Here is a 17,533-nt window from a genome sequence, read left to right as displayed (position 1 = left end):
TGACCCCTTTTAGCCCTCTTAATTCCTCGTTTCAGATTGGTCCTACATTCCCGATATTCTTTCAAAGCTTCGTCTTCATTCAACCGCCTAGACCTTATGTATGCTTCCTTTATCCTCTTAGCTAGTCTCACAATTTCACCTGTCATCCATGGTTCCCTAATCTTGCCATTTCTATCCCTCATTTTCACAGGAACATGTCTCTCCTGCACGCTAATCAAACTCTCTTTAAATGCCTCCCACATATCACTTGTGGATTTAACTTCAAACAGCTGCTCCCATTCTCCATTCCCCAGCTCCTGCTGAATTTTGCTATAATTGGCCTTCCCCCAATTTAGCACTCTTCCTTTAGGACCACTCTCGTCTTTGTCCATGAGTATTTTAAAGCTTACGGAATTGTGATCACTATTCCCAAAGTAGTCCCCTACTGAAACTTCAACCACCTGGCCGGGCTCATTCCCTAATACCCGGTCCAGTATCGACCGTTCCCGAGTTGGTCTATTTACAGACTGCTCTAGAATACCCTCCTGGATGCTCCTTACAAATTCTGCTCCATCTAGACCTCTAACACTAAGTGAATCCCAGTCAATATTGGGAAAATTGAAATCTCCTATCACCACCACCCTGTTGCTCCTACATCCTTCCATAATCTGTTTATATATTTGTACCTCTATCTCACGCTCGCTGTTGGGAGGCCTGTAGTACAGCCACAACATTGTTACCGCACCCTTCCTAGTTCTGAGTTCTGCCCATATTGCCTCACTGCTCGTGTCCTCCATAGTGCCTTCCTTCAGCACAGCTGTGATATCCTCTTTGACCAGTAATGCAACTCCTCCACCCCTTTTACCTCCCTCTCTATCCCGCCTGAAGCATCGATATCCTGGGATATTTAGTTGCCAATCATGCCCTTCCCTCAACCAAGTCTCAGTAATAGCAATAACATCATACTCCCAGGTACTAATCCAAGCCCTAAGTTCATCTGCCTTACCTACTACACTTCTTGCATTAAAACAAATGCACCTCAGACCACCAGTCCCTTTGCGTTCATCATCTGCTCCCTGCCTACTCTTCCCCTTATTCACGCAGACTTCATTATCTAGTTCCTTACAGGCTTTAGTTACTACCTCCTTACTGTCAACGTACCGCTTCATTTGGTTCCCATCCCCCTGCCACATTAGTTTAAACCCTCCCCAACAGCGTTATCAAAAGCACCCCCAAGGACATTGGTTCCAGTCCGGCCCATGTTTAGACCATCCAATTTGCAATCGTCCCACCTCCCCAGAACATGTCCCAATGTCCCAAAAATCTGAACCCCTCCTTCCTGCACCATCTCGCAAGCCACGCATTCATCCTGACTATTCTTTCATTTCTACTCTGACTATCACGTGGCACTGGTAGCAATCCTGAGATTACTACCTCTGAGGTCCTACTTTTTAACGTGGCTCCTAACTCCCTAAACTCTGGTTGTAGGACCTCATCCCGTTTTTTCCCTATATCATTGGTGCCCATGTGCACAACGACAACTGGCTGTCCACCCTCCCCCATCAGAATGTTCTGTAGCCGATCTGAGACATCCCTGTCCCGTGCACCTGGGAGGCAACATACCATTCGGGAGTCTCGTTTTCGACCACAGAACCGCCTATCTACTCCCCTTCCAATCGAATCCCCTATGACTATAGCCCTTCCACACTTTTTCCCGCCCTTCTGAACAGCAGAGCCAGCCACGGTGCCATGAACCTGGCTACTGCTGCCTTCCCCTGGTGAGCCATCTCGCTCAACCGTATCCAAAACGGTATACTTGTTTTGGAGGGAGAGAACCGCAGGGGACTCCTGCGCTACCTTCCTGCTCTTTCTCTGCCTTTTGGTCACCCATTCCCTTTCTCCCTCAGCAATCCTAATCTGCGGTGTGACCAATTCGCTAAACGTGCTATGCACGATTTCCTCAGCAGCGCGCATGCTCCAAAGTGAGTCCATCATCAGCTCGAGAGCCGTCATGCGGTCTAACAAGAGCTGCAGCTGGACACACTTCCTGCACGTGAAGGATTCAGGGACATCAGCCGTGTCCCTGAGCTCCCACATTGAGCAAGAGGAGCATGACACGGGTCCGAGATCTCCTGCCATTTTTATTCTTAAGCTGAACTTAGTTAAATGAAAAAGGAAGGAAAAGTTTTTACCAATCATACGATAAAACAAAAAGAGAAATAGAAAAAGCCTTACCTTATCTGCACCCCACCGAGTCCTTTCTTTTTGGTTCGAGGAGGTGTGCGGGTGGGAGACACTACAACTGTAGTGTCTCGGGTTCAGAAAGAGCTCAAATATATAGGGTTTTACTTACCCAGCAGCCCTCTGGTCTCCGCCGAAAACAAAATGAAATGACTTTGAAACTGACCTTCCCAGCTGCTCACTCGCTGGCACTCTCTGCTCCCGAAAAAGCTGCTGCAATGAAAGGCAAGTTATTTTAAACAGCCCAAATATATAGGGTTTTACTTACCTAGCAGCCCCCTGGTCTCCACCGAAAACAAAAGGAAATTATGTTTACTTTGAAACTGACCTTCTCAGCTGCTCACTCGCTCGCACTCTCTGCTCCCGAAAAAGCTGCCCCCGACACTATGAGTTTCTTTATTTTCTGCACTAGCCTTTGATGTGGCACCTTATCAAAGGCCTTCTGGACATCTAAGTACAACGCGTCTACCAGTTCCCCTTTACCCACAGCACATGTAACTCCCTCAAAGAACTCCACTCAATTGGTTAAACATGATTTCTCTTTCACAAAGCTATGTTGACAACGCCTGATTACCTTGAATATTTCTAAATGCCCTGCTATAACATCTTTAATAATAGCTTGTAATATTTTCCCTAAAACAGTTGTTAAACTAATTGGCCTGTAGTTTCCTGCTTTCTGTTTCTCTCCCTTTCTGACGAAAGGAGTTGCATTCGCTATTTTCCAATATAGATGAACCTTCCCCGAATCTACGGAATGTTGAAAAATTAAAATTAACGCATCAACTATCTCGCTCGCCACTTCTTTTCACTCCCTAGGATGAAGTGCATCAGGTCCCGGGGACCTGTCATCCTGCAGCTCCAATAATCTGCTCACTACCTTTTCCCTGGTGCTTGCAATTGGCTTGAATTCCGTCCTCCCTTCCAGTTCCTAACATACAGCAAACACTGGGATGTTACTTTTGTCCTCAGTATGAAGACCGATGCTAAATATCTGTTTCATTCATTTGTCATCTCCTTATGATCCATTATTAATTCCCCAAATTCTCACTTTATATGTTCAACGCTCACTTTGTTACCTCTTTTCGTTTTTTTAACAAATAAACGCTTACTATCTGACTTTATATATCTACCTAGCTTTCTCTCTTCCTCTAATGTTATCTGCCTTCTCAATATTTTAGTCATTCTTTGCTTTGAAAAAAAAATCTGTCCAACATTTTGACCTGCCTCCCATCTTTGTGCAATTATAGGCTTTTATTTAAGTTTGATACGACTTTGGCTGTTTTACTTAACCACGGACAGCGGGTCCCGACATTGGAATGTTTCCTTCTCGTTGAAATGTGTGTATTCTGAAATATTCCCTTAAATGTCTGCCACTGCATCTCTATGGACCTATCCCTTAACCTGATTAGCCAGTTCACCTCAGCAAGCTCTGCGTTCATGCACTCATAATTTACCTTATTTAAGTTTAAAATATTAGTCTTGGACCCACTCTTCTCTCCCTCAAACTGAATGTAAAATTCAATCATAACTTGATCGTTGCTGCCTGGGGGCGCCTTAGCTGTGAGGTCATTAATTATTGCTATCTCGTTGCACAATACCAGGTCTAGCATAGAATACTCTATGGTTGGCTCCACAACGTATTGTTACAAGAAATTATCCCGAAAAAATTTTATGCAGTCCTCATCTAGGCTACATCTGTCCATCTGATCTTTCCATTCTGTGTGCCGGTGAAAATCTACCCCATAATTGTCACTGTACCTTTCTGACAAGCTGCCATTATTTATTCATTCACTTCGGAAGGAGTAACAGGATTGCAGAATACTGGGCTAATGGGAAGATTCTTGGTAGTGTAGATGAGCAGAGAGATCTTGGTGTCCAGGTACATAAATCCCTGAAAGTTGCCACCCAGGTTAATAGAGCTGTTAAGAAGGCATATGGTGTGTTAGCTTTTATTAGGAGGGGGATCGAGTTTAGGAGCCACGAGGTCATGCTGCAGCTGTACAGAACTCTGGTGCAGCCGCACCTGGAGTATTGCATGCAGTTCTGGTCACCGCATTATGGGAAGGATGTGGAAGCTTTGGAAAAGGTGCAGAGGAGATTTACTAGGATCTTGCCTGGTATGGGGGGAAGGTCTTACGAGGAAAGGCTGAGGGAGTTGAGGTTGTTTTCGTTAGAGAGAAGGAGGAGAAGAGGTGACTTAATAGAGACATATAAGATAATCAGAGGGCTGGACAGGGTGGCTAGTGAGAGCCTTTTTCCTCGGATGGTGATGGCAAACACGAGGGGACATAGCTTTAAGTTTGGGGTGATAGATATAGGACAGATGTCAGAGGTAGTTTCGAAATGCAGAGAGTAGTAGGGGCGTGGAACGCCCTGCCTGCAACAGTAGTAGACTTGCCAACTTTAAGGGCATTTAAGTGGTCATTGGATAGACATATGGATGAAAATGGAATAGTGTAGGTCAGATGGTTTCACAGGTCGGCGCAACATCGAGGGCAGAAGGGCCTGTACTGCGCTGTAATGTTCTGTGTTCTATGTTCTACCCCGTCCCACAGTGTGTTGGATGTTAGGTGGCTGAATTCTTGCCTTTATGATTTCTCATCCCTTCCCAAACGGCTTCTGCATCCTGGTCTCCTGAGCTTAGATCATCCCTCACTATTGCACTAATACCATCATTACTTAACAGAGCTACCCCTCCACCTATTCCTAACGTCCTGCCCTTCCTAAATGTCATGTATACTTCAATATTCAGGTCCCAGTCTATATATATATAAATGACACAGACCTTGGTGTATAGGGCACAATTTCAAAGTTTGCAGATGATACAAAACTTGGAAGCATTGTGAACTGCGAGGAGGATAGTGCAGATCTTCAAAAGGACATTGACAAGTTGGTGGAATGGGCAGATATTTGGTGGATGAAGTTCAAGGCAGAGAAATATGAAGTGATTCATTTTGGTCGGAATAACATGGAGATAAAATATAAAATGAAGGGTTCAATTCTGAACGGGTTATAGGAGCAGAGGGACCTTGGTTTAATAGTGCATACGACATTGACGGTGGCAGGCGAGGTTGAGAGAGCGTTAAATAAAGCATACACTGTCCAGGGCTTTATTAATAGGTGCACAGAGTGCAAGAGCTAGGAAGTTATGTTGAACTTGTATAAGACACGAGTTCGGCTTCAGCTGCAGTATTGTGTCCAGTTCTGGACGCCGTACTTGAGAAAAGACATGAGGGCATTGCTGAGAGTACCGATACTTTTCTTGGGAATGATACAGGGATGAGGAATTTCAGTTATGAAGATAGATTGGATTAGTCACGATTGTTTTCCTTGGAGAGGAGAAGGCGAAGAGGTGATTTGATAGAGGTATTCAAAATAACGAGGGTTCTGGACAGAGTAGATAGAGAAAAACTGTTTCCACTGGTGAAAGGATCGAGAAGGAGAGGGCAGAAATTTAAAGCATTTGGTAAAAAAAAAGCTAAAGTGACAGGAGGAAAATATTTTTCATGCAACGAGTATTTCAGATCTGGAATGTTTATCTGAGAACGTGGTGGAGGCTGGTTCAATTGAAGCATTCAAAAGGGAAATAGACAGTTATATATATTTTTTTAGAACATTAGAACATTACAGCGCAGTACAGGCCCTTCGGCCCTCGATGTTGCGCCGACCATCTGACCTACACTATTCCATTTTCATCCATATGTCTATCCAATGACCACTTAAATGCCCTTAAAGTTAGCGAGTCTACTACTGTTGCAGGCAGGGCGTTCCACGCCCCTACTACTCTCTGAGTAAAGAAACTACCTCTGACATCTGTCCTATATCTTTCACCCCTCAACTTAAAGCTATGTCCCCTCGTGTTTGCCGTCATCATCCGAGGAAAAAGACTCTCACTATCCACCCTATCTAACCCTCTGATTATCTTGTATGTCTCTATTAAGTCACCTCTCCTCCTCCTTCTCTCGAACGAAAACAACCCCAAGTCCCTCAGCCTTTCCTCGTAAGACCTTCCCTCCATACCAGGCAACATCCTAGTAAATCTCCTCTGCACCCTTTCCAAAGCTTCCACATCGTTTCCTATAATGCGGTGACCAGAACTGCACGCAATACTCCAGGTGCGGTCTCACCATATGAAAAGGAAGCATATGCAGAGTTATGTAGGGAAGGCAGGGGAATGTACCTGAGTGAATTTCTCTTTCAGAGAGCCCATGCAGACATGATGGGCCGCATAGCCCCCTTCTGCACTTTCACAGTTCAGTGATTCTGTGATATTGCCTCTCCCCCTTGTTCCAACCAGTATGTATCAGTTCACACTTCTCTGCAATAAATATCATCTGCCACCAGTCCGCCCATTTCACCAGCCTCTCCTTACCCTCTTGAAGTCCATCACTATTCTCCTTACAATAAATATCCAGGATTTCAGGAAAACACGCCGCTTTTCTTCGAATAGTTTAAGGGTGTTGAGTTTAATCGTTGCAACTGCTTCCCGAACTATCTTCGCTCTTCAGTGTAATATTCTGTGCATTTTACTTTCTCAATATTTCCCAACATTTAAATGGCAATGCGCAGGCAGTGGTGAGATCTTACAACACAGTTTCCGCTTGTGATACTCACAATAACTGCGGACCAATTACTTCGGCTCCCCGAGGCTGGGAAACCTTCCTCTCTCCCTCCCCCTGCTCCCCAGTTTCAGCTTCGCAATCTGTGTGATATATCCGATCTGAGGCCAAGCGATCATTGCAGGTGGACAGCCGGGCTGACAGTGCATGCCCGGTAGCGGCTGTTGGGTTGATGAATGGAGAGCTTGATTGAGATTGTGACATTCCCAGCAGTTCAGATGATTCACTGCGACTTTAGGGAAAATCTCAATGGAAACTGCTCTGTCTGAATTGTAAATGTGCTGAGTATCAGGTATTTGCTGCTCCCGGTATAGAATGTTTATTAAATATAGTACTAATGATATACTTTCAGACAGTGATCCTAATATTAACATTAATTCAAACCGGAGATTACTGGAATTATTATCGTCTGACTTTCCGGGTACTGACCGTCCTGGATTGTTTTACGTACACGTCTTCCCAGGTTCTATCAGACATGGCAGGAGATGAGAGACTGAGAACGACTTTTACCTGAGCAGGTGACGCCGGCATCCCTAGAGTTTGGCATGGTATCGTCACTCCATGTAACTGACTTACAGTCCCGCAGAACTGCCTCCGTCCCGCTGCACTGTACAAGCAACGTCACACTGGGTCCAGACCCTTCCCCAAAGTGAGCTACACTCGGTGCAGAAACCGCGTTCCCGCAGCCCAGCTCCTGACACACCACAGAGGCGTGTGGCAGGTCCCAGAGAAGGGCAGCCACATTCCCCCACTGTCCCCTGTAATGAATCTGCACTCTCCCAGCGAACCAGCTGCCCTCATTCACCAGTTTCAGCTTCACCATCTCTGTAAAATATCAGATATATCACCAAGCGCTTATAGTGCGTTAAACCCACAGGTTCCCAGCGCAGGACCCTCCCCATTCACCAGGGATGAGATGATAGGCCCATCAGTCCGTGCCTCAAACCCTGATAAAATCCGAAGTAAATATGAAACAAGAGAGGGAAATACTAATAAACGGTGCAAACGAGCAGGGAACCGGTGGACAGCTGGATATTTCCACCAAAACAGCGGCTCCAATGGGAACCGTGTGGAGACAGGCTCAGAATAGATATAACCTGTAGAAGTGGACAGTTCCTACAGATTGGAGGGTAGCTAATGTAACCCCACTGTTTAAAAATGGGGTTGAGAGAAATCAGTGAATTACAGACCAGTCTGCCTGACGTCGGTAGTGGTTACATTTCTGCAGTCCATTATCGAAGATTTTCTAGCAGAGCATTTGAAGAACAGTTTCAGAATCAGGCAGAGTCAGCATGGATTTACGTAAGGGAAATCATGCTTGACAAATCTACTGGAATTCTTCGAGGATGCAATTAGTAGAGATGATGAGGGGGAGCCAATAGATGTGGTTTATTTGAACTTTCAGAAGGCTTTTGACAAAGTCCCACATAAGAGATTAGCGTGTAAAAGTAACGTGCATAGGTTTGGGAGCAGTGTATTGCGATGGATAGAAAATTGGTTGGCGGAGAGGAAACAAAGAGTAGGGATAAGTGGGTCTTTTTCCAAATGGCAGACAGTGACTATTGGGGTACCACAGGGATCGGTTCCAGGAACACACTCACCTCATTTACACTGTTCACCTGGTAATATGTCCCGTGTGTATTAAACCATCAGGGGAACACACTCACCTGGCTTATACTGTTCACCTGATAACATGTCCCATTTGGATTAAACCTTTCTAAAGTGCGATGACCAAAACTGGACGTAACACTCCACTTGGGGACTACCCAGCACAATTTCCATACTTATGTACTAAATGCCTTTATTTAAGAAGCCCAAGATGACAGATGTTTTGCAATCACTCTATCAATGTGTCCTGCCACCTTCAACTGTCTATGTACATGCACCCACAGCTCCCTCTCTCCCTGTATCCTCTCTAGAACTGTGCCATTAAGTCTGCATAGCCTCACACTGTCCCTTCTGTAAAAATGGATTGCCTCACATTTATGTCCCGTTGCAGGCGGTTTCTATCATCCTCACTGGTCTGCCACTCCTCCAAGATTGGTATCGTCAGAAGATTCATAGATTCTATTCTGAATTCCAAGATCCAAGATAAAGGCAAAAAAAATGTGGAGCTCCTAGCACTGACCGTTGGAAGACACCATGGCTGACCATTCTCCAGTCTGATAAACAACCATTTCACACATTTCCGTCCTTAAGCCACTTTTTGATGCAATTGTGCACTAACCCTCCTATTCCATGAGGCTCAACTTTTTAACCAGTCTTTTATGTGGTGCCTTCTCCAACGCTTTCCTAAAAACTATATACGCAGCATCTACTGCCTTCCCTGACTCTCCACTGATATTAAAATAACTGACCAGTAGTTACGAGGCTTATGTGTTGCCCATTGATAAATCTGGGAAGTGAGGGTGATTATCTATTTCATCATTTTGTTCATCAGCAGGGAGAATCAGGATGAGAGTTCCCGTGTCAGGACAGCAGGATTCCTGATGGTGTCGGTGACTCTGCGGGGTCCCCATATCAATGGGCAGAGCTATAGGAGATACAAGAACTCTGGCAAGGCTGTTGTTGAATGTGTTGGTGTTTTTTTCTCCTGCTGAGGTCGTTGAACGTTTGGTGTTTTTTCTCCTGACGAAGTTCTTGTTGAATTGGTTGGTGTTTTTCTCCTGCTGAGGTTGTTGACTTTTTGGTGTTTTTTCTCCTGTTGAAGTTGTTGTTGAATTTGTTGTTGTTTTTATCCTGATGCGGTTGTTGTTGAATTTGTTGGTATTTTCCTCCTGCTGAAGTTGTTCTAGAATTTTTTGCTCGTTTTCTTCTGTTGAAATTGTTGTTGAAATTGTTGGTGTTTTTTCTCCTGTTGAGGTTGCTGTTGAATTTGTTGGTGTTTTTCTCCTGTTGAGGTTGATGTTTAATTTATTGGTGTATTTCTCCTGCTGAAGATTTTTTTACTGTTGTTGTTGCAATTGTTGGTGTTATTTTTTCCTCCTGCTGAGGTTTTTGTTGAATTTCTTTGTGTTTCCCTCCTTTTCAGGTTGTTGTTGCAATTGTTGGTATTCTTTTCCTGGGGACGTTTTTGTTGCATTTGCTGATTTTTTTTCATCTGCTGAGGCTGTTATTAAAGTTGCTGTTGTTTTTCTCCTGCTGAGGATGTTGTTGCATTTGTTGGTGTTTTTCCCCTCAAGTTGTTGTTGAATTTGTTGGTGTCTTTCTCCTGAAGTTGTTGTTGAATTTGTTCGTGTCTTTCTCCTGCTGAAGTTGTTGTTTTATTTGTTAGGCTGTGCTCTTGCTGAGGTTGTTGTTGGTGTTTTTGTTCTGCTCAATTTGTTGTTGAATTTGTTGGTGTCTTTCCCCCGAAGTTGTTGTTGAATGTGTTGGTGTCTTTCCCCGAAAGTTGCTGTTGAATTTCTTGGTGTCTTTCCCCTGAAGTCATTGTTGAATTTGTGGATTTGCTGCTGTTGCGGCATCTACTGCTTACACCTGGTGGCGGGGAATGAGCATTGCACGCAGGTCTTTCTACCTGTGGACCCAAAACTGACTTTACACTGACTGGACTGTGGTTGCCGGAATTAACCCTCTCGCCTTTTTTGAAAGGGTAACCTTTGCAATCTTGCATTCCCTTTTACCTGCTTTGCACTGTACTTGTACAGGAGCCGACATTGAGACAGACACGGTCTGCACAGGACCTGAGGGGTGTGAAACATTCCCTTTTGTTCAGTGTACTGCACATGTACAGGACCTGAACTGGGACCCACGCGGCCTGTTCATTACCAGATGGGAGTGAATCAGTCCCCTTACATTCTGCTCTGTCTGTCCATCTACCTCTTGTTCCCTTTTTCTGTGCCTCTCTCTCGCTATCTCTTTCCCTGTCTGACACTCTATCTCTTTAGCTTTCCCTGTCCTTCTTTCTGTTCCCTCCTTCTTTCTTCCCGTTCTATCCTTCTCTCTCTCCCTGAGTGTCTGTCTCCCTCTGTCTCCCTTTCTCTGCTTCTCTATATTTCTCATTCCATCTTTCTCTCTCAATCCCCCTCTCTCTGTCTCTATGACCCGATGTCCCTGTGTATCTCTGTCTCACTATCTTTCTCTGTCCTACGCTCTCTGTCTCTCTTTCTCTCTCTCCCTATTTCCATCCCTCTCTCGCTTTATCTCTATGTGGCTCTCGCGATGCCTTGCCGTTTCATTCTCTCTATGGCTGCCTCACACTGTTATTTCTCTATCCCTCAATCTCTGCATCTCTCTCTGTCTTTCACTCTGTATTTCTGGGACATCATCTGTCTCTTCTCACTCATTCTCACTTACCCTCTCACTCCATCACTCCGTCTCTGTTTGTCTCTCTCACTCCGTCTCTGTGTCTTTCTCTCTCTCTGTCTCTGTCTCTCTCTCCCTGTCTCTCTTTTTGTTAGTCTTTCTCCGTCTTTCTCTGTCTCTCTCTGTCTCTTTCTTAGTCTCTCTCTCTGTCTTTCTCTCTGACTCTCTGTCCAGAATTCTCTTTGTTTTGCCTCTCTCACTGTCCTACTCACGCTCCCCCTGTCCCTATCTCGTTTTCCCTTTCTCGTGATCCCTCTCTTTCTGTTCTCTCTCTCTCTGCCACTATCTTTATATCTGTCCAAAATTCTCTCTCGTTCTCTGTTTCTCACCTTTTCTCTCTTCATTTTTTTTCTTCATCTCCGCCTTTCTTGCTTTCTCTGTCTCTCCCTCTCCCTCTCTATCTTCCTCTCTGTCCGTCTGCATCTGTCCATGCCTCTCTAGCGTTGGGTTTTTAAACTGATCCTTTTGATACACATATCACCACAGCGCAGTTGGCTGCTGCTAATGAACTGAGATCACTGAGGGGACAATAGCCTTCAAGTTAGAGCTGGACCGTTGAGAGGTGATGTCAGGAAGCAATTCTTTACATAAAGGGTAGCGGAAAGCTATTGAGGCTGGGAGTCATTTGAACATGTCTACACTGAGATTCATGGGCACTTAATCAGGAATGAGATTAAGGGTTGCAATACAAAGGCAGCTCAATGGAGTTAGGGTACAGATGAGCCAGGGTTGAACTGAATGGTAGACCAGGTTTGAGGGTTTGAATTTCCTCCTCCTGTCCCCATGTTACTGAGAACTCTCTGCCTACTCGGTCTTGTTTTCATAACTTGCTCAGTCTGCCGTCTTGGGAGATCTGTACCTCTGACGTGGGCAGTGCAATGCCCTCAGTCACTGCTAAACACGACAACCTCAGACTTTGTAAAGGCTCTCAACGTCTCGCCTCTGACACGCAGCATTGAATAGTCAAATCTGTTGGTCACAGGGCCACGCTCATGTCAGCCAGCCTCATAATGGACAATGGATGCACAGTGGGTTGGAAAAACTTCCTTGTATCCCAGCATTATCTGCAGTATCGGCAATTCAAGAGCAAAATGCAAGCTGGAGTAGTCCAGAGGGGAGCTGCAGCCTGCTCCGCCATTCAACAAGATCGTGAGTGATCATTGGCTTCAGTTCCAATCTCCCAGACTATGGATTCCACAAATCCCTATCAGTCTCAGCCTTGAGTATACCCACAGATTGGGCATCCAGGGCCCTCTGGGATAAAGTATTCCAAAGAATCACAGCTCTCTGAGTGAAGAAACTCCACTTCATCTCAGCCTAAAATTATCGGGGATTATCCCGAGAATCCCTCCCCCCGGCCAGTGTTCTAGATTTTCCAGCCAGGGCAAACAGTGCTTGGTAACCAGCTGGGCAAACTGGAGCAGGTTATGAAAACAAGACCGAGTAGGCAGAGAGTTCTCAGTAACATAGGGACAGGAGGAGGAAATTCAAACCCTCAAACCTGGTCTACCATTCAGTTCAACCCTGGCTCATCTGTACCCTAACTCCATTGGTAAACAGACCCTGTCCAACACCATCGAATCTGAGAGGTTGTACTGATATCATCTTTCATACCATAATGGACCTGGTGTTGGGGAATGAGGCTGGCCAGGTTGTTGACGTTTCAGTAGGGGACTACTTTGGGAATATTGATCACAATTCCGTAAGTTTTAGAATACTCATGGACAAAGACGAGAGTGGTCCTAAAGGAAGAGGGCTAAATTGGGGGAAGGCCAACTATACCAAAATTCGGCAGGAGCTGGGAAATGTAGATTTGGAGCAGCTGTTTGAAGGTAAATCCACATCTGATATGTGGGAGGCTTTTAAAGAGAGGTTGATTAACGTGCAGGAGAGACATGCTCCTGTGAAAATGAGGGGTAGAAATGGCAAGATTAGGGAACCATGGATGACAGTTGAAATTTTGAGACGAGCCACGAGGAAAAAGGAAGCATACATAAGGTCTAGGCGGCTGAAGAAAGACGAAGCTTTGAAAGAATATCGGGATTGTAGGCGCAATCTGAAACGAGGAATTAAGAGGGCTAAAAGGGGTCATGAAATATCTTTAGCAAACAGGGTTAAGGAAAATCCCAAAGCCTTTTATTCATATATAAGGAGCAAGAGGGTAACAAGAGAAAGGATTGGCCCACTCAAGGACAAAGGAAGAAGGTTATGCGTGGAGTCAGAGAAAATGGGTGAGATTCTAAACGAGTACATTGCATCGGTATTCACCGAGGAGAGGGACATGACGGATGTTGAGGTTAGGGACAGATGTTTGATTACTCCAGGTCAAGTCGGCATAAGGAGGGAGGAAGTGTTGGGTATTCTAAAAGGCATTAAGGTGGACAAGTCCCCAGGTCCGGATGGGATCTATCCCAGATTACTGTGGGAAGCGAGAGAGGAAATAGTTGGGGCCTTAACAGATATCTTTGCAACATCCTTAAACCCGGGCGAGGTCCCGGAGGACTGGAGAATTGCTAATGTTGTCCCCTTGTTTAAGAAGGGTAGCAGGGATAATCCAGGTAATTATAGACCGGTGAGCCTGACGTCAGTGGTAGGGAAGCTGCTGGAGAAGATACTGAGGGATAGGATCTATTCCCATTTGGAAGAAAATGGGCTTATCAGTGATAGGCAACATGGTTTTGTGCAGGGAAGGTCATATCTTACCAACTTAATAGAATTCTTTGAGGAAGTCACAAAGTTGATTGATGAGGGAAGGGCTGTAGATGTCGTATACATGGACTTCAGTAAGGCGTTTGATAAGGTTCCCCATGGAAGGCTGATGGAGAAGGTGAAGCCGCATGGGGTCCAAGGTGTACTAGCTAGATGGATAAAGAACTGGCTGGGCAACAGGAGACAGAGGGTAGCAGTGGAAGGGAGTTTCTCAAAATGGAGACGTGTGACCAGTGGTGTTCCACAGGGATCCGTGCTGGGACCACTGTTGTTTGTGATATACATAAATGATTTGGAGGAAAGTATAGGTGCAAGTTTGCAGACGACACTAAGATTGGTGGAGTAGCAGATAGTGAAGGGGACTGTCAGAGAATACAGCAGAATATAGATAGACTGGAGAGTTGGGCAGAGAAATGGCAGATGGAGTTCAATCAGGGCAAATGCGAGGTGATGCATTTTGGAAGATCCAATTCAAGAGTGAACGAAACAGTAAATTGAAAAGTCCTGGGGAAAATTGATGTACAGAGAGATTTGGGTGTTCAGGTCCATTGTTCCCTGAAGGTGGCAACGCAGGTCAATAGAGTGGTCAAGAAGGCATACGGCATGCTTTCCTTCATCGGACGGGGTATTGAGTACAAGAGTTGGCAGGTCATGTTACAGTTGTATAGGACTTTGGTTTGGCCACATTTGGAATACTGCGTGCAGTTCTGGTCGCCACATTACCAAAAGGATGTGGATGCTTTGGAGAGGGTGCAGAGGAGTTTCACCAGGATGTTGCCTGGTATGGAGGGCGCTAGCTATGAAGAGAGGTTGAGGAGATTAGGATTATTTTCATTAGAAAGACGGAGGTTGAGGGGGGACCTGATTGAGGTGTACAAAATCATGAGAGGTATAGACAGAGTGGATAGAAGCTTTTTCCCAGAGTGTGGGATTCAATTACTCGGGGACACGACTTCAAAGTGAAAGGGGAAAAGTTTAGGGGGGATATGCGTGGAAAGTTCTTTGCACAGAGGGTGGTTGGTGCATGGAACGCATTGCCAGTGGACGTGGTAGACGCGGGCACGATAGCGTCTTTTAAGATCTATCAAGACAGATACATGAATGGGCAGGAAGTAAAGAGATACAGACCCTTCGAAAATAGGCGACAGGTTTTGATCGAGGATTTGGATCGGCGTAGGCTTGGAGGGCCGAAGGGCCTGTTCATGTGCTGTAATTTTCTTTGTTCTTTGTTCTTTATCGATACAGTTCATCCATTGTACTGCAAGGGGCTCCTGAATGGGTAGAGGGAGGAGCAAGGCGGAGAGGCTTAGGGAGGTAATTCCTTCGGGTGCCCTCAAGGGAAGATTGCCGGAGTCAGCAGGGAAGACACTGTGGGAAATTCTCTGGCAGTTTAGAAGAATGAGAGGTGATATATAGAAGCAGCTCAGGTCCTGGGAGGACTGGACAGGGTGCATGTTGAGAGGATGTTTCCCCTTGTTGAGGAGTCTGGAACGAGGGGACACAGTTTAAAATGAAGGCTCTCCCATTTAAGACTGAGATGAGGAGAAATGTTTTTTTCTCTCAGAGGCTTGTTAGTCTGTGGTATTCTCTTTCCCAAAGAGCAGTGCAGGCTGGATCATTGAATGTATGCAAGGCTGAGTGAGATAGTTTCTATTCAACCAGGGAGTCTAGGGCTATGGGGGGCAGACAGGAAAGTAGCAGTTGAGTTCACAATCAGATCAGCCATTGAATGGCAGAGCAGACTCGATGGACCGAATGGCCGAATCCTGCTCCTAATCCTTTTGTTCTTGTAATGTTTCATTTCACCAGACTACCGCTATCCTCCTTAAGTCTGTTACTAGTCCCTTCCCTGTTTATTACATTACAGATGACACAAACATTGGCAAACATTGAAGTTCTGCACTGTAAACCCAAGTCAAATTCATTCGAATATTTCAAAAAGATCAGTGGTCCTAATATGATCCTCCACTATTAAGCTCCCTCCAGTCTGAAGCAACCATTGTCCACTGTCTCAGCCAATGTCGTATCCACTCAATCACTGCCCTTTTCATCCATGGAGCACCAGTATTGCTAACTAGTCAATTCGGAGGCACCATTAAGTCCTCCCCATGAGGACACTGTTCCGAGACCTATGTGTTTGCACTCTCCCATTAAAATTCCCCAGACAGGAACAGCATCGATTGGATACAGAGTTATGCTCCTTCCACACTATCCCATCCAACACGCCCAGGGCAGGAACATCGTGGGGTGGATACAGAGTGAATCTCGCTCGCCACTGTCCGAAACTGACACAGAGAGAGACAGAAAGAGAGAAACTGAGAGGCAAAGACAGACAGGGATACTGAGAGAGAAAGAAGGATATTTAACATCAGAAATAGGAAGAGGAGAAGGCAATTTAACCCCTCAAGCTTGTTCCAGCATTTAATGAGATCAGGGCTGACCTGTGATCTAACTAACACCGGATATACCGCCTTTGCCCCTTATCTCTTAATAACTTTGATTAACAAAATTCTATCAATCTCAGATTTAAAAAATTTTAAAATAAGCCAGCGTGAATTCCTCTTTGCAGAAGAGAGTTTCAAAATTTCAAACAAATCCAAAGATTTGGACAGGCTGGGGATGTTTTCTTTGAAACAGAGTAGGCTGAGGGGAGATTGAGTTCAGGTGTATAAAATTATGAGGGGCCTACATAGAGTGGATAGGAAGGACCTATTTCCCTTCACACAGAGGTCCACAAGCGGGGATTTCGATTTCAAAATGTCCATAACCAATATCATGAGGGTGAGATGGCTGCCACAGTGGAATAGCTTGCTGGATGTTTAAAATGGAGGATATTCCCTCTGGATCTCTCCCGATGTTTCTCATTCCATATCTATCTCTTATATGCTTGTGCACACAGCAGTGAAGGATTATATCAAATTAATAGACCTTACATTCACCCTTTCAATCCACCACAACAATATATCTCTCTCCAACCTTGTCTCTCTCTACAGCCCTCTTTCTCTGCCTGCATATCTAACCCTCTCTCCCTCTGTCTCTCTCCTAGTGTCAGAGATAGCATGAGGGAGAGATAGAGAGAGGGAGGGCAGAGAGAGACACAGAGAACAACCCCAGCTTCTCCAATCTATCCACGTAACTTAGGTCTCTCATCCCTGGAACCTTGCTCGTGAATCGTTTCTGCATCCTCTCTAATGCCCCCACATCCTTCCTAAAGTGTGGTGTCCAGAATTGGACAATACTCCAGTAGAGGCGAAGCCAGTGTTTTACAAAGGTCCATCATATCTTCCTTGCTTTTGTATTCTACGTCTCTATTTAGAAATCTCAGGACTGACCCGTTATGCCTTTTAACCACTTTCTCAACCTGCCCTGCCACCTTCAGTAATTGGTGAACAAATACCCCTCAGATCTGTCTGTTTCTGCACCCCCTGTTAGAATTGTATTCTTTACTTTAGATTGCCTCTCCTCCTTCTTCCTGCCTGTGGAGGTGGAAAATGTGAACATGGTTCAGAATGAAGATATTGCATCTCTCTTCACAAAAGAGGGGACGACACAGACATTGTAGTCAAGGAGGAGGAGTTTGAAATATTGGATGGGATAAACATATTGAGAAGAAATATTAACGGGTTTAACATCCTTGAAAGCTGATAGGTTACCAGGCTGTTAAGAGGTGTAAGGAAGGA

General features: G+C 45.1%; 1 protein-coding gene across 1 annotated transcript in view; it reads left to right on the top strand.

The window, feature by feature from the left end:
- The first annotated feature begins 13,089 nt into the window (after positions 1–13,089).
- The window catches only part of LOC137364639 (G-protein coupled receptor 39-like), a 41,607-nt gene continuing 37,163 nt past the window's right edge, over positions 13,090–17,533 (top strand). The window contains exon 1 of the mRNA XM_068027716.1: positions 13,090–13,189. Within this exon, the coding sequence (XP_067883817.1) occupies positions 13,090–13,189 (100 nt within the window). The remainder of the gene's footprint in view (positions 13,190–17,533) is intronic.

This window comes from Heterodontus francisci, unplaced genomic scaffold (genome assembly GCF_036365525.1).
Source record: "Heterodontus francisci isolate sHetFra1 unplaced genomic scaffold, sHetFra1.hap1 HAP1_SCAFFOLD_341, whole genome shotgun sequence".
Classification (NCBI taxonomy): domain Eukaryota; kingdom Metazoa; phylum Chordata; class Chondrichthyes; order Heterodontiformes; family Heterodontidae; genus Heterodontus; species Heterodontus francisci.
This window is presented reverse-complemented; position numbering and strand designations above follow the sequence as displayed.